The following is a 23,750-nucleotide window of genomic DNA, read 5'->3' on the forward strand; positions in this document are numbered from 1 at the left end:
GATAAATCTTAACTCCATCTTCACCTCCTAAACCTCATCCACCCTCACACACGCACATAAACTAACACCAGCGTCATCTGCAGAATGTCTGGAGGCGTTAAGAATAAGATACGCCAGAACTTGTGAAGGTAAAAATATTTTGCATACATTTTTAAACTCTTATTAACTTTACATGTAGAAATATGTGCTATAAAAGTGCTTTTATGGCCTTCTGCTCGTTCTTGAACCGTTCTCTTTGACCACACGTTCCTGTGATTGGCTGAGAGACTTTTGACCCCCTGTATTACCCCAGCCCACCACTTCCTTCAACAGGGTTCAGATTTAACCGTCGCCAAGGCAACCTGCACATATATCAAAGCGTCGACATCAAGAGCTTTCCTCTCTGACATGTTCTTTGATGTCGTTTATGAATGAAAGGCGCGCAGTATTTTAACACTGTATTTACATTTACGTGCCTAGAAACAAATGCATTGACACATAAAGGATTTATATGATATTGTGTTTTAAACAAAGGAAACGGTTATTAGGGTTCCTGGGGAATCCTTTGAAAACACAAGTTACAAATTCTCCCTTCCAGCAATGGAGACATTAGCATAAGAATAAAGAAACGCATCGGAAAGCTAGAGAGGCTTTTGATCTCGTGTGAGGTTTGAACACAACAAAGCGTTTCAGTCGAATTTCTGACACGTTTTTCACCTTTTGTACTTGTAGCATTTTTACAGCGCTTGACTTTAGGCCTCCACGTCGCCAGTGAATTTAAGGGCAATAAATGAACGCATACATCAACCGTTCATTTTGCTGCGCTTCTGTTATTTCCGAAGGTCTCTCAATAGGGGGCAGTCTGTGGCGAACGTTAATGGCTGTTTTTTATTTGGCGGTGGCCAAAGGTTTCGTGAGGAACAGAGAGATGGTAGCATGTGTCACTAAGCGCTTGCCGTAGACTCCCACAGCCACGCTGGGCCGCACTTGTTCTCCTGACAGTGAAATATGTGTCTGACATTGATGATGTCAGCGTGTCAAGGGTCCTCTTATAGTGATGTAGAAGCATGTCTGTAGTCATGGTGACATTGTCTTGTGGGTGGCGAGTTGTGTTGTGGCATTCGGTTAGAATTGTATGAACATTAGCTCTATTGGGAAGAAAGTCTCTGATGAATCGAATCAGAGGACAGTTTGTTCGTAGAACTGTACTACTTGTTTTGGTTGATTTATTGTTAGTAAATGCATTTAGTTATTAAACATTAAAGATTCTTTACTTTTCATTGTTCCAATAAAGAAATAACAGCATGATTTAAGTAAATAATGCATTTATACTGTATATATATATATATATATTTATATATATGAAGAGCTTGGAAAATGTTTAAATTATTGTGTTTTATTGTGTTATTTAGCTTTATTTTTTTACTTATTATTTCTTAAATCAAAACAAACTAACTGCAGTTTGACAGCTGTGCTGTTAGTTAGTGACTACGCTCAGAGCTGGTAACAGGGAATGAATGAGATGAGTCGGGGATGTTTGGGATGAAACGCTCCAGTAAACTGGAACATCCTTCTTTCTTAAATCGTTTCAGAGCAGTGAAGATTCAGATGTTGATGTCATCGCATTGTAAGAGATGCTTCTGGGTCATGTGACTGGATTTTCAGCTTACCTCAGTATGAATCAATCACTGAAATCTGTTGTGAGGTCAAATGATTAATTTTCGCGATATTATGATCGCTATTAATCACATCCAGAATAAAAATTTGTGTTTACATAATATATGTCTGTGTGTGTACTGTACATATTAATTTTGTGTAATAAACACACACACATACTTGTGTCAAGTGTATACACAGTTTATACTGTATATAAAACATTTACATTTATTTATGTTTACCTGTAATTTATATCATAGTAAATTATATATTTTTATTTGTAATATTTTACTTTAATATATGCATGTATGTAGAGTATATGAGTTTTTAAACACAAAATGACACAGACATATATTTATGTAAACACAAACTTTTATTCGGGATTTGACATCCCTAGTTGTGATGTCAGAACTCTGATCTAAACTCACAGCTCATAGTTTTATTCACAGCTAATAAATGCTAAAACATTGACAACCAATCAAAACCCTAATTGCCGACTGACCTCAGCACAGCCGCTTTAAGGATCATTATGTCTGTAGCAGAATGTTGTTAACTCGATAGTTTGTTCAATTAGTTTACACGTAAACATTTAAGCAGCTTAACACCTTCATCCCCATTTCCAGCCATTAAAGTCTTCCAGTATCAATCAGAAGGGCAACACCTTTGACCGGGTCTCATTAACATTTATGCATTTGGCAGACGTTTTTATCCAAAGTGACTTACATTGCATTTTCCTATACATTTAACATAGGTATCTGCAATCCCCTGGGATCCAACACACAACCTTGCGTTGTTAATGCTCTTACCACTGAGCTACAGGAAATCTTACAGGAAAGTCTCTTAACCAGAACATTCACTGATATTCTCTGGTAAGTCCCTCTAAAATAATAATAAGAGCTTACGAGTGCTCTTAATAATATAAGATAAGAGCGTCTGCCACTATGTTATTGACATAATGTTGAATGAGAACTTTAAGATTAAAAAGATTCTTGGCACTTATGCCGTTTCTTGGCAGACGCATTCAAAGAAAACGAATATACAGTATTTTGTCCACTTTCTGCTTGTGTGATAACCCCTGCCAGTGTTACGGGCTGCTGTCCCAGAACGCTTGCGATGGTCTCGGTCGTGTTTGGGCTCGGTTCTCTGGGTGTTGAATGCTCAGCCCGCTGAGATCACAGGCCATCGGCTCTGTTGTTCAGACTCTGGGGCGTAAATGTCGGGCCAGTCTGGGTCAGTGCAGCACTGGCTTAATGGACCACCCCCTGCTCTATGTCACGGTCAAAGTCTCGATAGGACAATGCATTTGCACCATGCCATAAACCAGACGCTGAAGTAATGCATGACAAAGCGGGGAACACTGCGGGCTGTTTATCATACGAAAAGAACGTCCATCTATGTGTTCCAGTCGCTGTGTGGGCCGCTTTGGGACTCTTGTGTGTTGATAAGTGTTTCCACCTTTCCATTGGACGACTTTGGGGTTTATTGTACTTCCTGTCTATTAATGATTGGTCGACTCTGACAGGCATTGTGATTATTGGTTGCACTGGACAGTTATTGAGAATGTGCTGATTTTTGGCTTTAGGAGGAATGCTGGCGCATAAGGGTATCAATGGTAGTACGGGGGCAACAGAAAAACATTCCTGGATATAAAGACTCTTTTGAGTCCGGACAGAATATCACAATGAACAGAGAGATTAAAGAAATGCGTCTGCATCAAGTCTGGTATTAAAAGATATTCAGTGGTTTAAAATGGTTGTTCACGTATACTGGGAGGTGAACTTCATTTAATAACTCTACTAGTGGTTCTTGTAAGAGAGATTGATGTCTGAAAAGAAAGTAATGTTGACTCTTACTTGATAGTCAAGTAAGGAACAGACAATGTTATTTCTCTCTGATGGCTTTCAGACTATCTAGCAGCGTCGAAATGTTGATTCAACGTTCTACAGCATTCATTTTATTAAGTGATGAGTATCACCGGTGAGGGTGATGTACAAACCCGATGCTTTTAAAGAACAGCCATCAGACTATGTCCAGCTGCGTCGAACTGACCACAGAACCTCCTTAAACAAACATAGAGGTTAACTAGCCCCTGAGACTCCTGTCAATGCCATTTAACATAGAAACTTCAATTAATGTTGGTTTACTAACTAGATGTGAAGTTGACGTTTGTTTGCCTATCTGCTTGATTTGAGTGGAGGTTAAACCATTAAAGCTTTTGTCCGTCCGTCTCTGTTGGTCCAGAGTCGAGGGCCGTTTAACTTTTTGACTTTTGGGCTTATAAAACAGTCAAGTAGATTCCGGTCGGATGAACGTCTCTCACCGGCGACAGGCCCGTCTGAACAAACGTCTGATGATGGGCATAAGAGACGTGAGACCTCATTGTGCTCGACTCTCGTGTCGGGAGTTAAAAAAGCTAATTGTTTGTTTTGTGGTTGATGAGAGTGAATGGGTCTATTTGTTTAGCTGAGGCAGATGTTATGTTGAGTAACATTTATACCCTGTCATGATCCTGCCTCTCCTTGTCTTGGTTTTCGAGTCTTGTGGCAGGATCATGTCAGTCCCATGTGTTTTGTGTGGAGAAAGAGCATTGTTTTGGTTTGAGAAGTCATGCTCTCTCTCCGGTGTCACATCCTTTAGTCCCGCCCCCTTGTTTCCCCGGTTAGCGGTCCATTAGTGTTAGTCTTGTCTCCAGCCCTGGTCCATCTTTCCCTTAGTGTTTCATCCATGTCACCTGCCGCCACTCTCCCTGTGTCATCAGTCCTCGTTAGTGTTCCCCTTTTTCAAGCCCCAGTTTCCCTCTGTCTCTTGTCGGTTCATTTTGCACATTTACCCTTCCTAGTCTGTCTGGATTACCTGTGTTCCTGTTCCCTGGACTCAAGTTTGTGGACTTAGTTTGTTTTTCTTAAGACCTTGTTTGTTTTGTTCCCCTTGTGGAAAGTTTTAGATTTCAGTCTTGTTTGTGTTCATGTTTTCCCCATCGAGGGTCTTTGTTTTGGATTAAAGTCTTGTTGTTCGACACATGTCTGCCTGCGCTTGGGTTCTGTCCACAACCATAACGTACCCATCCAAACGGTCCAAAGACTGACAGTATTTGCGCAGAATTGTTTTCATGCTCACGCCAGCAGCTATTTGATTTATATTGAGATTTATATATGACGTTCTTTCTTCCGCATTTTGAAGAACGCTGTTAACAGCCCCCCATTCACTTGCATTGGTCACAATAGAAGCGAACGGGGCTGTGTTGTTCTGTCAGCGACATTTCTCAAAATATCTTCTTTTGTGTTCTGCAGAAGAAGAAAAAGTCATACATGCTTGAAATGACAAGAGTGATGACAGAATTTTCTTTTTGAAGGTGAACTACTCTTTTAAACTTAAATGAAGTGTACTACACAACGTTCTGTTGGCTTCTTACATCACAGAATTTCCAAGTCTGTGTAGAATATTTATTAAAACGTGAGTCAGAAAGGAAATTGAATATTTTGTATTATACCATGGTCCGTTTGAATACTGGATTCTGATTGGCTGGAAGTTGTGCATTAAATCCATTTAACGCACGGGTAGCTCCAGTCAGTTTGATTACATTTTAAATTACCCTACAAAATACCGGTCATTTTCACCTGTTTGTTCTAAAATTACACTGTAAACATCAATAAAAGCTTTAATTTGGCAAATGGCCATGGTTTAAGCAGGATAATCCACAGCTAGCCGTGCGTTAAAGGATTTTAATGCACTTCGCATCGGGTTGTTCTTGGCCTCCACGTCGTGCATTAAAACCCTTTAAAGCATGGCTAGCTGTGGATTATTCCTTACATTTTTTTCATTTATTTAATTCCATCAGCTTGTGTTGATTAAAACGCCTTAATGACCTGCATTACTTTTAAGTATGTGACTGTTAGAAATATGAAACAAAAAAGTGTTTTCTATGTAAAAGAGGAAGAGAAAGAGGGTGATTGAGCTATGAATTATAGCGCAAATGGCACACATGCGGTATCAGTGTAGTTGAAGTTTGCTTTCAGAGAGTTTCGAAAGTGTTTACAACCGCAGATGAAATCTCTATTACACTCATTGAGTCATTTCTCATGTTAATGCTGTAAGACATGTTCACACATAATGAACTCAATGACTATACAGATTTATTTCCGCGTTGGAACCGTCTGATTACATCTGCAGACAGAACAGATGCTGCCAGCTGCAAAATTCATGGCATTTACTAGAAGTGTTATTTTCTATTGGCTGGAACTGTGGTTTGCGTTATCACGTCTATTCAATCATTTTTAATAGAGCTGGATAGACCCCACACGTCTGTGGCAAACAACAACATACGTCATTATGTCAATCATAAGCTAGACAACCAGCCATCTCCGTTCTTTTTGACATTTAGCACGTTGTGAATGTGGAGGGGTAATATATAGATGTAAAGAATCCGTGCTGAGTTCACGGGGGAATGTGTTGATTTAACGCTCATTGTCAATACAGATATTGGCTTGTTTCATTTTCCATGTTTATGCTGGCATCAAGCATGACCCACAACAGCTGTGCAGTCGAGACCCATGACATTCTGTGCCAAAGGCCTAATGGAGATCTGATCGATAACATGAAGCTTTTACCCCTGAACCAGTCAGGACATATTTTACGTCGCCCCAGATATGAAGGTCTGTTTTTCTTCACGGCAGACAGGGAACGTAATATAGAAAATCGATCATAGACCATGTGCCAACATACAAAGACACTGTCAAAAGGGAAAATTATCCAGGTTAATTTCTTGCACAAACATTCTGCGTTTTTAAAGACAAAATAAAGGACTAGCGGTGAAATGGGATCCCGAACCTGTTTCTCAATGCACCCACTGTGGCACACAAACCATCAATGATGTTGCATTGTTTTTGTTAAAAGCAGAATCCTATTACCGAGGCAAAATGAATGATTCATGACATTTTCTCGTGTTCTCTCAACACACAGTTCAAATACAGCGATGAGTTCCTGCAGGGGACCTTTATTCTCTCTATAAATAGATCAGCCTGCTGGTTTCCAGCATCTATTTGTTGTTGATCTGTATTTTATGATCGGCCTGTCGCTGAGGATTATGGGATTAATGCATTAGTACAGCACGGCCAAGCATTGAAATATTTTTTGTCGTCTTTCATATTCTGGTTTAGTCTTCGCGTTTATGTGATTTCAAAGAGTTTCTTTGACTTCATTAATGAAGAGTGTGAATTATAAATGCTCGGAACAGGTGTGTCGTGTGTGTGAACGTAAAGCTCCTTAGATCAATAATTAACTGTCACAGTGGGCTTCACACGACACGCGTGTGCTGATGTCCTGACTGCAGTCATCTGTAACGTCTGTTGCACAGTGAGGTTCGGGGGTGATACTGTGATCTACTCCTGCAGGACATCAGCTTTGACCCGTGATGATGCCAGATGCTTTCAACAGAGCCACAGAATCACCCGAACAGACGTGTGTTTACAGGTGATCTCCTCAATAATACAGTTAAACAGTGTGTGTGTCTCAGCTGTTGTGTAAACTCTCTGTCAAGGTATTAGACAGTCGGTGAGGCGCGTGTTTGCTACGGTCAGCTTATTATGTACAAACACACACGCACACACAATGAACATACATGACCTATAGCATACATATATTCTAATTGGCCGAAATTGGTCATTGCTTAATGTTTCTAATGGAATATTTCTAATGGTTTTAATGAACCGTTGGTTTTAATCTGTACCTTTGGTTTGTCTGTGTATAAGAAAGACTGTCTTTTATGTGCTGATCGAACATTAGAAATGCAGAAGAGGGCCGGAACTCAACATCAGAGCTGATCTGATCTTTATATGCTGTTTGATCAGATGAACTGCTTTCATTCAACACATGAGCTCATTAACGTGTCAGTACGGGGAAACAGATGTTGTCGTTCCTGTTAGCATGGCGTGTGTGTTGTTCTGCTCTGTGTTTGTGATCAATGCATTGGTGGAGAGACAGTTACCCATGTGTACAACATGACAGCACAAGAATCCCACACATACACACTGACTCTCTTTTGAAACCGCCGTGAAAGCCTGGGGTTCTTCCTGTGCATGTGTGTGTTCTGAGTTTTGTGTTGGGATGATAAAGGGCAGGTTGACCTCGGTGTCCTTTCCATGGGATTAAGAAAGTCAATCTCGTAAATATCTTCTTAGACCGCCACCATTGTCATGTTTTTGTGTCCTCACTTTCTGAATTGAATCCCGCAGGACCGTCTCTCGTTTTATCCATTGACTTCTTCATTTGGAATGTTTCTCAGTTCGTTTTATACTCGCGATCCACCTGATAGACATATCGCAACAAAGATCATTTCACATTGATCGAGTCTCAAATTCCCTTCTTAATTAACCTACTTTCTCTTCATTGCACTGGTGATAACCAGCCCAGATTCACGGATCTTCACGGATCTTCAGAAAAGACTGTAACATTGTCATCACATCCTAGGTTTATGAAAGCAGGACATCATGCTGAACGAGACAGCTGCTGCTTCCCAAAGACAGTCGACCAATGAATGATGTTGTTTTAATGGATATTGTGTTGTTTGTAAACCATGTCACCCAGACGACAGAAAAACAGCGCTCTGCGGTGGGCTTCTTTTCTGTTGAAGGGGATGGTTTGGCCCCCTCCGAACAGCACTTGAGGCAAACTCGAGAGGGTTCAAAATCCTGTTCGTTTTGACAGCCAATCAGAAATGAGCTCCATTCATCATGAGGCCCCAAAGAGTTCAGAAAAACAAATCTTGGAAAGATTTGGCGCTAAATGGGGACGTACTATAGATGTCTATTGTCTTTATATCCATCTAATTGTAATTTCTAAAGACTTTTTATAGTCTATCTATAATGAACTTTGTTTGTATCTGTCGTTATAATCGGAATTTGCCTGAGATCTAATAACGTTAAATATGTTTTAATCTAATGCTATTAAACGTGTACAGTTTCGTAAGAAAGAATGTGAAACGCTTTTTAATATTAAAATATAAATGTAATTGATTTACAAAGTTATTTTATTGCGTTATTTAGTAAGTCATTGCATTTTGCATTTTTTGCTTTTTATAATTATTATTGCATGTCTTGCATCTCTACTCTCGGTCATGTTTCTTTTAGGTTTCAGCTTGGTCTCAGAGAACCCTTTAAAAAGTTCTAAGGAGAAATATAAAAGACTGGAATCGCTGAGATCCTGTTGAGATCTGAAACGTGTCCACTTGCTCTTTCTTCAATCTTATTAAAGGTGTCTTCAAGAACACGACACTGGTTACCTGCTTGCAGCGGCTCACCGATGTTGTTTTTCGGTTGGCAGTGAAACTCTAAAGGGGATATAAAAGTGGTGATTTGAGAATGGGCTGGTTTGGGACCTTTTCTCATTGTGCAATGTGACGGACAAACACTTTGCGCCGGATTATGTTTCGAGTCGTGGTCTTTTGTAAAAGAGCGGCATTATTACTGCCCGGGCCGAGAGAAAAGAGACGCTTTCAAAGGGAAACTTCCCTCCATTGTCGTGGCCGCAACTAACAAAAGACTTTCTTTAATGACTGCAATATACAGATTCCCATCAGCACATGAGTACAGCTTTACTCCTGCAACATCTGCTGCTGCTGAGCTCTCACTTCACTGCAGGGGATGATGGGAAGGGAATGTTACATTTTGTCCTGAGGCATTTCCTAAAACCGTCACAAGTGCCACTTTCACCGAACCTCCAGACTGAGCGTGAAACTGAAGAATTGTAAAACTCTAATGTCTCTCCCATAAAGGAGTTTTTATATATACTTCTTTATTTGATGTATTTTTCTGTTATTGTTTTGTTACTTTTATCAGGATTGATTTGGCCGAATGAATAAAAAAAATAACACACGCTCAACAAAGCAAACAAACTGTGCCTCAAGTTGTGCTAGACTTTCAAGATTGCGCTGGCGTGCCCGTGAAAGAAGGAAATGTTTAACCTCCATTGAGCCAAAGACAAAAGATTGATTTAATCCCGCTGTGAGGGAGGGGCCGCTCGCCCCTGTGTGTGTGTGAGGGGTACGGCGCTCATTTCGGAGTGACATTCAGGCACAGACTGACGCTGTGGAAACATGTGGACCTGACCGTTGTATTTGTGTTGGATATTTGTTGTATATTTTGGTTTTTTTGGACTGGTGGACTGTTGCTGCAGGACAGGTAAAACACTTTTATTTTTAAGGTGTTTCGCATTTTGAGAGTTTGCTTTTATGCATTTGTTTGAAGATTTAGACGTGAGATGCTGATGATGTTTATAACAAATAATGAACTGAGATGAAAGAAGAATTGTGTGAGATGCTCATGAAGACAAGTGCTCTGTTTCTGGTTGAATTCATGTGGATTCTGAGGCTGGTCTGAGTCCGTGTGTGAGATTCAGAGGTGCGAATAGCAGGTGTGAAAACACCTGTCAGTGAGAACAGACCTGTGTGTGTGTAAATCTGATGAGACGGACAGTGATGTGATCATTTTAATCTAAAAAAACAAACAGGAACTTTGATATTGTTAAGGCATCTTGAGCTCATGAACGTCTGTTTCATCTGCTTTCAGGTTCTACAGACCGACAGAAGATCAGATCGAGGATAGATCAGATCAGATCTGCTCTGGTGAGTTCGAACCCATCAGACTTTTTCAATTGTGCCAGTTTGACATTTCTGTCAAAATATCATCCTGTTTTTTTTTCTCTTGGGGGAACATTTCTGTAATCTCTGAGACATTTGAGCGATTTCAGACATCTGACCGGCTCATATTTGGCACTATTGCGTATGCAGCTTTTTATTTGGGCTATGAATGCACAGCACTGTTTGGGTGTTATGTATCCATAAATACAGCGTGATGTTGGCGTAAGATGCTCCGGGTATATTTCACTGCAGAACTGTGATTATGTAACTGTGTTTGCTGTAAGGGAACATCACATTGCAATTTTCTCATCATATTTTTGACAGTTTTCTGTAGGCTCTTCTAGAAAGTTCCTGCATTTATTAATTTGGATGTTACAATGGAACATGATGCGTGTTCAAGTGATTCTGGTTTGAATAAAAATGTTCTTGCCAGCAAAGACAGGAAGCTTTTGTGGTGCTAGTACGACACAGTGAAGAGTAGACATGCACATTAGGTGTAATTGATGTTTTAGGTGTATTTTACTGTCGCCATGATTGAGAATGTAGTTTTATCACCTCATAAACCTGCTAAATGAGTCATATTCCTGTCAGTCTTTATTGAAGATTGTCATTAACAGAACATTCACAATTACCAACAATTACTGTCAATGCCAGTTATTTACACAGAGATTAGATTTGTGTACAGCTGTGGTCTACAGAGATCAGATTTGTGTACACCTGTGGTCTACAGAGATCAGATTTGTGTACAGCTGTGGTCTACAGAGATCAGATTTTTGTACAGCTGTGGTCTACAGAGATCAGATTTGTGTTTGTGTATAGCTGTGGTCTACAGAGATCAGATATGTGTGCTGCTGTGGTCTACAGAGATCAGATTTGTGTACACCTGTGGTCTACAGAGATCAGATTTGTGTACAGCTGTGGTCTACAGAGATCAGATTTTTGTACAGCTGTGGTCTACAGAGATCAGATTTTTGTGATGCTGTTGTCTACAGAGATCAGATTTGTGTACAGCTGTGGTCTACAGAGATCAGATTTGTGTTCTACTGTGGTCTACAGAGATCAGATTTGTGTACAGCTGTGATCTACAGAGATCAGATATGTGTGCTGCTGTGGTCTACAGAGATCAGATTTTTGTGATGCTGTTGTCTACAGAGATCAGATTTGTGTGCTGCTGTGGTCTACAGAGATCAGATATGTGTTTGTGTACAGCTGTGATCTACAGAGATCAGATATGTGTGCTGCTGTGGTCTACAGAGATCAGATTTTTGTGATGCTGTTGTCTACAGAGATCAGATATGTGTGCTGCTGTGGTCTACAGAGATCAGATATGTGTTTGTGTACAGCTGTGATCTACAGAGATCAGATATGTGTGCTGCTGTGGTCTACAGAGATCAGATATGTGTTTGTGTACAGCTGTGATCTACAGAGATCAGATATGTGTGCTGCTGTGGTCTACAGAGATCAGATTTGTGTTTGTGTACAGATGTAGTCTACAGAGATCAGATTTTTGTACAGCTGTGGTCTACAGAGATCAGATTTGTGTTTGTGTACAGCTGTGATCTACAGAGATCAGATTTGTGTACACCTGTGGTCTACAGAGATCAGATATGTGTTTGTGTACAGATGTAGTCTACAGAGATCAGATATGTGTGCTGCTGTGGTCTACAGAGATCAGATATGTGTTTGTGTACAGCTGTGATCTACAGAGATCAGATTTTTGTACAGCTGTGGTCTACAGAGATCAGATTTGTGTTTGTGTACAGCTGTGATCTACAGAGATCAGATTTGTGTACAGCTGTGGTCTACAGAGATCAGATTTGTGTTTGTGTACAGCTGTGATCTACAGAGATCAGATTTGTGTACAGCTGTGGTCTACAGAGATCAGATTTGTGTTTGTGTACAGATGTAGTCTACAGAGATCATTTTTTTGTGATGCTGTTGTCTACAGAGATCAGATTTTTGTACAGCTGTGGTCTACAGAGATCAGATTTTTGTGATGCTGTTGTCTACAGATATCAGATTTGTGTACAGCTGTGGTCTACAGAGATCAGATTTGTGTTCTACTGTAGTCTACAGAGATCAGATTTGTGTTGTGTGTTCCCTGTCACACATGTATGTTTGTAGTCATAATATAGACATATATGTAATTCAATGTTCATCTTGACTTTGAATCTTTTACTTTTGTGTTGTGCTCTTTGTTTAATCTTCTGTTGGTTCGGATGTTAAACGTCTCTATCTGTGAGCAGCAGGTCACAGTCATATGGTGAAGAAGTGGGGGGTTCTCTGCAGGTGAGGAGGCAATAAGATTTAGCAGCAGGTCTGAGATCAGCGCTCACATGAGTGGCAGATGGTTGGGGAACGCTGGCCACAAAAAACGAAACGTGTCTCATGTTCACAGCGGTGTTCACAACGATACTCTACCATACTTCACTTAGTATTCATGTGGATGTGATCATTTAGCAAAATGTGCAGCTAGAGCACACAGTGTGGAATACTGTATCCCGCAATGCACTTTGCCTTTGTTATGTTATACTAGTTATTTATTGTAATAAAAGTATTTTTGTTTCCTCTGACATGAAGCTTTTAAGTCTCTGTGACATTGTAATAGTCTTTGGAAAGTCACTGTGTGCTGTGCATTCTGGGTGACCTGATTCTAGTAAAGTGGTGGAGCTGATCTATAGCCATGTTCCTGTTGACCCCTATAAATCACAGAGCAGGGACACCATAAAAATACAGGCGTCAGTTAAATCCGAAGATCAGCTGACCAAAACCTGAGTCACATCAAGTCATTTTAGGCTCTCCTTGTGTATTTCATGTTGTTTCTAAAGAACATTCATGCATTTGACAGCCCTTATATCCAAAGCGCTTTACTGTGCATTCAATCAAACACTACTAATGCAATTCATCATTCATTTAGCTATAAATTCACTGATCACCACTTTATGTTTTACCTTTTTGTTTCTTTTGTCCTGAAGTAAATGGGCTCTGCAGTTGGCACACACTTCAAGAGTGGCACATAGAGAAAGATCCAGAAGGCAAGAAAGCAGATGTGTTTGTACTGGTTTGATTTAAAACAGCGCAGAGGAAGTTAGAAAGGTTCTTCCTCCTGGAGTGACACCAAACATACTGTGTGTTGAACTCGTGAGATTTGAGTCAAAGAGACACACACACACACACACACACACACAGGTTTCCATGTTTAACGGGGACATTGCATAGACTTCCCTTGATTTAATATCAGGCTTATGATATATTCTATCCCCTAAACAAACACATATACCTAATAATCACACAAACCTTTCTGCATTCTTATATAAATATCAATCTGTATGATTTATAAGCTGTTTTTCCCAGCATGGGGGCGCTAAAAATGTCCCCACAAAATCAACTGGTATTACTATACTATAGAAACACAATATCTGATGTTGTAAATGTCCAGTGTGTTTGTGGTTTGCGTCAGTGATGTGCCTAGCTTTTCTGAAGCGCCTGTTATCTTAATGGAAGGCTGAACGGGTCACTGGTAAACAGGACACACATTAGAACGGGTCAGTCCACCCTCGCCAGTCAACATATGAACTGGAACACATCCGATAAAGTCAATAGACAGACATGAGAACTCTTCTGCTTTTAAATATTTTCCCAATTAGTTCTTGTCTATTGGTTCTCGGTGAATGCATTTAAGATATGAATAAAATGTCTCAGATATGTCGTTTTAAAACGTGGTATAACATATCTCAGATGAAATTTGTTTTTGGTGTTTTTTGGTGTGATTTCGAGGCCCCTCCAACCCCACAAACACACACAGACACACACACAGAGCGGGAGCGATTTGATTTTCTCACACTTTGAATGGGGTTTTGTTTGTAGCGGAGGCTCTGAGATTGGAGGGTCGTAGGTCTTTTGAGGGCGCTGAAGGGGAAATGATGTCTATTCACCTGCAGCATATGAATGAGGTGAAAAGAGGCCACAGAATGTCACCATCTCTTCTTTCTTAAATATTCTGCATCTCTTTCTCTCTGTACTGTGCATGTACATATCCGGACAATGAGCTCTCTCACTTTTTCCATATGCTCACGGAGTGTCAGATCCGTGTGTGTGAAGTTTCCTGACACGGTTACATGTGAGACACGAGAACTTGCCACGACAATGGACCGTCTTTATTTGTCAGTCATGGCATTTCCTGGCCGAGGAGAGCTACTGTTCTCGGAGCCGTGAGTGGGACGGGAGCGGCCCACATCCAGGAAAACCTTTGAGACGAGCAGGTGGAGTTCAGTGTCTAAAGAGGTGCTCTCAGAGGTGGAGACTCAATGAAAGGGCATCTGTCCAACAAGCACCCCGCTGACCCCACCCGAACTCAAATGAGATGGAAAACTGCATTCAGTCCAGTATCTTGAGAGTTCAAGTGCCCACTAAAGTCACGGGGGGTGTCTTGTTCTCTATGTGAATACAGACGGGGTGTTCTTTAGTTGGTGCTGTTTTAGTGGCTCAATTGGCAGAGCATTGCGTTAGATGCACACATGATTCCCAAGCATTTAAAATGTTATTTTTCATGTATTTTGTCTGTTTAGGTGTAAATGTACTGACGTTGGCTCGGCTCAATAGCAGCAGTACAATAGCAGGAACTGAGCGGACAGTCAGCACATCGCAAAGCCATCAGAGAGCGAGAGGCTATTGATCAGAGATGTTTCTAGAGCACTGAATGAGCCGCCCAATGGCCTCTGAAAGAGCTGAGGTCACTGATTTCAGCAGCCTCCACATTAGCCGGACATTAACATGACAATACAGTCCATTATTATATGTTAACTTTACTGCTTTGTTTGCGAACGATCTGTCTAAAGACATCCATGTCATTGTGGAATGGTTTGTGTGTTTGCCATGAATTCATTTCACGTGCAGAGTTCATCGTACCGGTTCAGTCCCTCACGTACTTTTCTTCATTATGTTTGGTGTGCATCCAAGCATAGATAACAAATTCTTTAGATTTCTATCTTTATTTTAGTCTATTTGAATGATTTTTTAAGTACATTTATCAATTTAGCACTTTTAAGAAAGGTACATTTGACATTTTGGCTACAATTGAAGAGTTCATTTGCAACTTTAAAAAAGATTTATCCATTTTTAAAAATCATGTATCTTAGGGATGCGCGATAAATGATCAGTTAATTATCGGTATCGGCCTATAAATGGTCATTTGTAATAAATAAAATAATAACATTTAGGGCGATATATTATCTATAACAAAAACAAAAGCTGCGTTGATACTCATTCCAAATTGAAAAAACTGTTTGGGAAAATGTATTAATAGTAGTACAAATGTTGCGTGACACCACAAGACAGATGCATGTTGTTTTTGTCTGGGTTTGCTTATTGAAAAGGTCAACACTATGCAGGAAACAGATTTCTGAAAGAGCAATGTCGGCATGGATACAGCCATGTGATGGAGGTGTCCAAAGTGAGTGTGTGATTTATCACTTGCTGCCATGACACATGAATGTTTGATTCTTTGACACTTTTCATTCTGCCGTAAAAAAACGGGCTTATGGGGGATTCAACAAAGGCAATGTGTGTTTGCTTCGTGTTGAATGTGGATTTTGTTTTAGAAAACCATAGCAGCATCGCTGAGATCGTCCGCACACACTGATGCCCCATCATCATCATCGTCTGTGTCTGAAGGATATTTCTCACACACACAGATCCGTGTGTTTCAGTCTACAGGGTCACGAGCGGTCCTTCATCTCATTTTAATGAGTTTAAAACTGATTCCGGACCTGTAATCCTGTCTTTGATGCGTTTGTTTTGGGGTCAGTTGGCACAAGGTGAAGGTCTCCTCTGCTTTAACACCGTCTGTCCACAATCTCACCTCAGACATTTTCCTCTGCTCGTCTTTTTCTAATTTGCAAAAACAATTTAGAATTGGTAGTTCAATTGGTATTTTTGTAACATTTTCGGGTTCGGATCCCAGCGAACACACAGACGGATACATGGAATGAACTTTAAGACACTATGGATGAAAGCATCTGCCAAATGCATGAACATGTGAAAACAAACTTGTTTGATTTAGTAAGTTAGATCTGGTTAGGGATTGTGGTGTAGCTTCTTTGAGCGGCGAGTTTTTGCATGTTAATGAGCCGTCGCTCCTTTAAGACGTGCCAGACATTAGCATCTCAGTGGACCATCTGAAAGCAGGAATTTCTGTTTGTTAATATGAATGTAAGGAAAGAGGAGAATGTAAATGAATTCGGAGCAAGCCGAGTTCACAAGAGACTGAATCGTCAAAGACACGATGCATAAACATTTGCTTTCCATCGTCTAGGAAGACAAAGTAAAGTAGCAGAAAGACAGAAGTGCCCTTGAGTTACAGCGTCAGTGAGTGAACAGGCCAGAAATAAAATGGTAAATTGTTAAGAAGGAGCAAAAAATTGGATTCGTAAAAGTAAGAAGTGTACATTTGTTTAATTTGAAACAACATGCGTTGATAAATCTACAATAATATTAAAAACATGCAGCGAGTCTATGATGCTCAGTTGCTTTTACCCTGAAGAAAGCGGCAGCGGTCCCACATGAAATATATTTACAAGTATAATGTGTGCGGATGAAAGTGATCCATGAAGGTTACCCGGGGTATAATATTAAATATTAATATTTATAATGTGTCTGAGACAAGAGACAACACAAACTAACATAACACAAGTGCTGTTTAACCTCTTGAAATACATTAATCCTGTTAAAACTAAAATGTTTTAGGTTTGAAATACCACAGGACTTGGGTTTTTTCTTTTATAGGCTTTAGCGATGTCATTTAAATCGCATTACAGTTATGAACCATCATGAACAACTTCGCATTGACATTTTATCCAATCCATCTCAACAATGTTTTTTTAATGTCGCAAGATAAAGATGCATTGAACATCGTCACAAACAACATTAGTGTTGCCTGATATGACTTTATGACTTCAAGCGCTTTTGAAAACATCACACATGTTTTGTGTTTGAGTTCATCTTGACGGTTAGCCTGCGGTTTTGTGTGTTTGACGTCATTTTCAGCCCTCGCTCTGAATGTTTCATTCTCTGTGAAATACTGAGATGCTTTTGACATTTCGCGTACAGCCTGAAACAATGAAACATTGAGAATTTATCACGTCTTTGCATGATGTGGGGCGCAGATGAATCCGAACGGATCGTGCCGGACACGCTGTGAGATTTAATGAACTGATGCCTCATTGACTGTAAGAGTCTGATCGCATTTGAATTCAATTAGATCATGATGCCATTTATAACATTTACATCTATTCATCCAGAGCCACTTACAAATGAGACGGCGTTTAACATTTTGTCAAATCTTCACAACCTCAGGTTCAGCTTACTGTATTTGACTGTGTGTCGTAAAGTCCGACAGTTTCTGTAAGAGATGAAAAATGTGTTTGTATGTGTATGCATACAGATACAGAGTTGAAAACATTTATGATTCGCTGCTCCTGTGTTTGATCATGACCGCAGGCCTGCGATTCACACGAGCGCTCCCCAGAACCCGCCGTAAATTACCAAGCGCTACTAAATATGTAATGTCCCAGAGGGCAGAGAGCGAGACCGACCGATCTGTCGTTCCCTGCGGGGTCGTGATGTCACCAGATAGAGAGAGACGAATAATCAACAGTACAGGATATTAAATCCCTCTCTCTCTCTGTTTCTGTGTTTGTTTTATGATGTCACTTAGTCTAGTTTGTGGCTATTTTCCAAATGATTCGTAGCCCAGAGTCCACTTGTTTTATTATTTAATACATTCAAATCCATAAAATAAACAAATGTGTGATCACAGTTTGTAACGCATGTGTGTGTTTCTCTTTTTCTGTGTCTCTCTCAGTGTCGGATGTGTTTGGGTGATCGCAGTTGAAGACGGGACTTGACTCACTGGAGAGGCGGTTCATTGGTCCCACGCCCATCATGGACGGGCCGAGTGACGGCCGTTTCGCCCTGGTGTTGATGCTCCTGTGTCACGTGATCACAGCACTGGAGGTCCCTCTCGACCGTATGTTATTCTTTAAATCACTGCGCCACTAACTGAACTGGTTTCTTATTGATTGTACCTCAGATTCGTTTGCATATCCATATATCAAATACATCTCTAAGGTTCGCGATTAAATAGCAGTTTCATAGCGAGGAACAATTTCACTCAATGGTTTACTGTATGTTCACCGTCCTGCAGTAATGCTGCTGTTTTCATGAGAGTAAAGTGCAAATGCTGATGGGACAGAATGAGCTTCGCTGACTCTGTCCAATTACAATCGCATGAGATAGACGCACGGGATGGACCTGCGTGTGTATGTCTGTTTACAATACAAACAAAGACAGAACCGCTGTTTCTCAACCAGAGGCCGAGGGCTATGAGGAGGCCACAAGTTTGTGATTTTGATGATAAAAAATAACACAAAACAAGTATTAAAGTAAATTATAAGTACCAAAAATCAAGACATTTCTTGTTTGGATACTTTTATATCTGTATTATTGTCATCTAATGTATTATTGCTCTTTTATGACATATTGCTTCTTGCTCCCTGAACTCTCTGTAAGTCCCTTTGGATATAAGCGTCTGCTAAATGACTAAATGTAAATGTAAATGAAAGTCTTATTTGTAATTGTAAATGGGGGAAGCCCTCAAATATGGGGGGGGATTGAAGTCAGAAATGTTGCGATCTATTACATCAGATAATCAAATACTCCGTTATTTTCGTTTTAACGTGGGTGCTGTTCATAAACACAATCGCAGATTTCACACAGATGGTATTTATTAATGACATTTTCTTGCGTATGTCTGCTTTTGTCTCTGTTCTGATGGGGATTTAAGCTAAACTTCTGGAAGAATGTAAGTCTCCGCACATCTGCTGTAGTTTTATGAAGTTTGCTGTGAATCTGCAGTGGTTGCGTCTGCATGATGCTCGTACAAAATGCTTTTTTATTTGTGTGTGTTGGTCATGTTTTGTATAGAGTATATCTTTTTATATCAAATAAGACATTTGTTCAACCCATTGTGCTACATACATTAAAGCCAGAGAACGTTTCCTGCATGGAATCATAATTGAAGTCATTGTATTTTTCTGCATGCAAACGGTCCCTGTGTTATTGTAGGGAAACCCGCACCAGTCTGTTTTTTTGTGAGGAGCGTGTTTGACTCGTGTGTCATGTGACCCACAGTGCCGCAGCCTCCCACCATCACCCATCAGTCTCCAAAATATTACATCATGGATCCGCGGGAGAATGTCATCATCCACTGTGAGGCCAAAGGCAAACCTCATCCCAGGTGAGAATAGTTTTATTGTATAGAGTTTTAAAGATGCATGAGCATTAAATAACGAAAACCATGTTTCCCCCAGATTCTCATGGACTAGAAACGGGACTCATTTCGACATCGATAAAGACCCCAAAGTCTTCATGAAGCCTCATTCTGGAACGCTCGTGATTGACATCAGCGGAGGAGAGAAAGCTGAGGCGTACGAGGGCGTTTATCAGTGTACCGCTCGGAACGAGCTCGGGACCGCCGTCTCCAACAATATCATCATCCGGCAGTCCAGTACGTGACTGTCTGAACTCCCGCCAATCAGACGATGGGGATTTCCACGTCACACATTAGCTCATTTTTCACCATTGTTTGAAATGTTTCATTGTCACTCTTTTTGTATTCATAAGACTTGTTCGGCATGATCAGGGATCTAATTTTGAAAGGTAAATGTGATTTAGTCTGTAATGCATGTGACGGCCCACTGGACCCTCCAGCAGACTGACCCTCAGAGCGTTTTAGATCTCACTCTCCTCTTCCTTTTCCTGCATCATCACCTCGGTGTTGTCTTCACGTTAGTAACGTTATCACAGCACCTCATCGGAATGATTCTGTCGTGTTTCCCGCAGGATCGCCGCTGTGGGCCAAAGAGAGAATGAATCCAATCATCGCACAGGAAGGACAATCACTGGTTCTCCCCTGCCGGCCCCCTGCTGGACTCCCCCCACCCACCATATTCTGGATGGACAACAGTAAGAATCTAGTCTAAGACTTTCTTTCTTCTGACTTTAATTCTATTTTGAGTAGCATAATGCAGCTGTGAATGAGACACGTTCGTCTCTGTCTCTCCAGATTTCCAGCGACTGCCTCAGAGTCAGAGAGTTTCTCAGGGCCTGAACGGAGACCTCTACTTCTCCAGCGTCCAGACAGAAGATTCCAGAAACGACTACATCTGCTACGCTCGGTTCCCGCACACGCAGACCATCCAGCAGAAGCAGCCCATCAGCGTCCGCGTGTTGAGCAGTAAGTGTCTCCTGTGGGAGATTGACGCAGATCAGTGGGACGTCTGTTTCCTGTAGTTATGCGTCTTAACGCAGATCTGTGGCTGAATGAACGCCATTGTTCAGAGACGATTTGAGCGTCCATTCATCATTTAAACGTCTGCCCGAACAACACAAGCTCTTCAGTCCAACATCATGCCACGGTTGCAGCCGTGTGAACCTTTCTGTAATCTCGGCCCTTCTTTCGTTTTGAGTTTTCTTCCTCGGCCAATCACATTCCACATATTGATATTTTATGTTTATTTCAGTTTGGTTTGATTTGTTGTTTGTTGTGTTTCAGTGGATTCAATCAATGACACAATGGAAGCTTATTACAATGAAACAGTATTGTTTGGTGGTGAGTGATGGCGCCCCCTAGTGACTGACCCCCTTCTCTAATATAACCAACCAGTTTAACCAAACACCCAATCAAATCTAACCTCAACTTTACCCCAAACTTCTTTCAGTTTCTTGACCAATGGGAATATGGGATCTCTCTACTGCATCTTTCTTCTGTCAAAGATGATCTCTTTCAATTGAATCATTTTCTTGTCAAGAATAAAAGTTTTAACTTGACATGAGAAAAATATATTTTTTATGATCTAAAAGTGTACTACATTAAAAAAGGTTTAAATAATTATAATATTGAAGAAGATCTTTATTCTCTCACCACTGACTCTTCTCATCTCATTCTGCCTAAACTCATCTCACTTCATCTTCATTTTGTGTGAATTCTTCTTGATTCTTATCTTTTAATATGTAAGTTACTTGAACATCTACCCACGCACTAGACTGTATTACAACAAATATTTTAAATTAGATTAGATTATTTTAATTAAAATATTATAAAACGATGAATCGTGATAAATTGCATCCAAAATAAACGTTTGTGTTTACATATGTGTCTGTGAACTGTGCATACTGGTTTTGTATTTACAAACACATACACACACATGTGTATATATATATATATATATATATATATATTTAGGAAATGTTTACGTTAAATTTACCAATAATTAAAATCATAAATAAATGTTTATTAATTTGTTTAGTTTTCTTCGTACACAGACACCTTTTATGTAAACACAAACTTTTTCTGGATGCGATGAATCGCTTGACAGCCCTTAAATTAGTGCCTAAAAACAGCTTTATACATCGGCTGTTACTTGGAGACATTGACGTCGTTCTTTTTGCATTGAGGTTGTTCTGAACCCAGATCAATTCACTTAATTTTTAAAATAAAGTTCGACTGCCCTTTTCATTATGAGCTCCGTGAAATTGTCCAGTTGCGCAGCATGAGTGTTTACGAGCGACCAAAGACATCAGGGTCTTATATTCGTCTTTTCATTTCAGATAAAGATGGCAAGGAGAGAGCGCCCACGTTTATGGTACCGAGCGACTCTGTCAGTACTAAGCTGGTTCTGAGAGGAGATGTTTTAGAGATGGAGTGTATCGCAGACGGCCTGTGAGTTTTACCCGTGTGGCTTCATCCCATCATGAATATTAACTGTGTGATTGATGTGTCATGAGATTTTCCGATCTCTCATTCAGTCCCACTCCTGAGATCTCGTGGAATAAAATCAGCGGTGAGATTCCGAGCATGCGTGCCTCCTTCCTGAACTACGACAAGACTCTGAGTATAAGAGATGTTTCAGAGGCGGACGCTGGAGAATATCGCTGCACTGCCACCAACCGGCACGGCTCCGTCCATCACAGCACCAGAGTGACCGTCAAAGGTGGAAAACATCTCACAATCTATCTCACTCCTCCTGATTCTCTTTTCCGCTCCGAATCCCTCTGTGTTTAAACAGTTTTTTTGTCTGGACTAATATTCATATGAACTTGTTTTCATCCCAGCTGCTCCGTACTGGATCAGTGCTCCCAGGAATCTGATTCTAGCCCCCATGGAGATGGGTGTGATCACCTGCCGGGCGGGAGGTCACCCTAAACCCACCATCAGCTGGTCCATGAACGGAGTCCCGATAGAGAGTGAGAGACACATCACAATCATCACAATATATAGTGTGCGGATAAATTCAAATATAAATCTGCTTCACACACACTACATTTGCATTGTTTCTCTTGACAGATGCTCCTAAAGATCCCAGCAGGACAGTGGAAGACGACACCATCATATTTTCAGAGGTTCAGACGGGTTCCAGTGCCGTTTACCAGTGTAACGCATCTAATGAATATGGATATTTACTGTCCAATGCCTTCATCAATGTACTGGGTGAGTAAAAACCACATCACCAAACTTGTTTCAAAATTTCTTTTTTTTGTTACATTTGACATAAATCATATTTTGCACAGTAACATTGTGTTGTTCTTGACATCCGTGTGTTTGTGTTTCAGCGGAGCCCCCCAGAGTTCTGACTCCAGCAAATAAAGTTTACCAGGTCATTATAAACAAACCTGCGCTGCTGAAGTGTGCGACGTTCGGCTCTCCGATCCCAACGGTCACATGGTAAGACTGTGTGTGTTTGTGCCTGTCTGACAGTATTAGTGAACGCAGGTGGTTATCATTAGTGTTTGATTTGTGTCAGGTTTAAAGAAAGCCGCTCCAGCACTTTAGAAGGCGACCCCTATGTGTTCCACAAAAACGGAGCCCTTGAGATCCACGTGTCTCAGACACAGAACAGCGGAAAGTACACCTGCGTCGCCAGAAACTCGCTCGGCATCTCCGAGAACCACGTGTACCTGGAGGTCAAAGGTGAGAGAGTCTTTCTGTTTTTCAGTTATATGTTCGTGGATGTTTTCGTTGTGCTGTGTTGACAATATTTTAGTGCATTTGAAAGCCTTGTGTATTTATCTTAATGGCTCCAGGTATCCCATCATGCATCATGTTAATAGGCTTTAGCTCTTAGCTTGCATGTTTTCACTTTCTAAAAGAAGTCTGTTGCAGTTAAGTGTGTCTGCGTAGAGCACAACATCCTGTATTGAGACCATTAACAGAAGAAATCACATCAGCTCTCAGTCTCGACTCATCTGCACTATAACAGATGTAGTTTATTGCATGAGGACCGACTGCTTTTTGAAACACTGAAATATGCAAGTTGGCAGTTTCTGCCCTTTTACTGTCCGTGTATAAAGATGCACACAAACTCTTCAAAATGTCCTGTCAGACGTCAAGAGCAGCATCAGGATGAAAACCTCTTGTCACATTGCA

At 40.6% G+C, this 23,750-nt stretch overlaps 1 protein-coding gene across 11 annotated transcripts in view; it reads left to right on the forward strand.

Moving 5' to 3' along the window:
- nrcamb (neuronal cell adhesion molecule b) overlaps positions 1-23,750 on the forward strand; it is a 41,605-nt gene that overhangs the window by 7,507 nt on the left and 10,348 nt on the right. For 2 of the 11 annotated variants that reach the window (XM_079450572.1, XM_079450576.1), the window contains exons 2-14: positions 10,197-10,252; positions 18,129-18,293; positions 19,457-19,562; positions 19,636-19,832; positions 20,168-20,290; positions 20,391-20,561; positions 20,880-20,936; positions 21,935-22,046; positions 22,133-22,317; positions 22,439-22,570; positions 22,671-22,814; positions 22,937-23,048; positions 23,128-23,294. In XM_079450572.1, the coding sequence (XP_079306698.1) occupies positions 18,209-18,293; positions 19,457-19,562; positions 19,636-19,832; positions 20,168-20,290; positions 20,391-20,561; positions 20,880-20,936; positions 21,935-22,046; positions 22,133-22,317; positions 22,439-22,570; positions 22,671-22,814; positions 22,937-23,048; positions 23,128-23,294 (1,591 nt within the window). In that variant the 5' untranslated portion in view covers positions 10,197-10,252; positions 18,129-18,208. Of the gene's footprint in view, positions 1-2,386; positions 2,505-9,685; positions 9,810-10,196; positions 10,253-18,128; positions 18,294-19,109; positions 19,128-19,456; positions 19,563-19,635; positions 19,833-19,948; positions 19,985-20,167; positions 20,291-20,390; positions 20,562-20,879; positions 20,937-21,934; positions 22,047-22,132; positions 22,318-22,438; positions 22,571-22,670; positions 22,815-22,936; positions 23,049-23,127; positions 23,295-23,750 lie in introns of those variants that run through there. The other 9 variants (XM_079450569.1, XM_079450574.1, XM_079450573.1 and 6 more) reach the window with 9 other exon arrangements.

Source organism: Barbatula barbatula, assembly GCF_947034865.1.
Source record: "Barbatula barbatula genome assembly, chromosome: 25".
In the NCBI taxonomy this organism is placed as follows: Eukaryota; Metazoa; Chordata; class Actinopteri; order Cypriniformes; family Nemacheilidae; genus Barbatula; species Barbatula barbatula.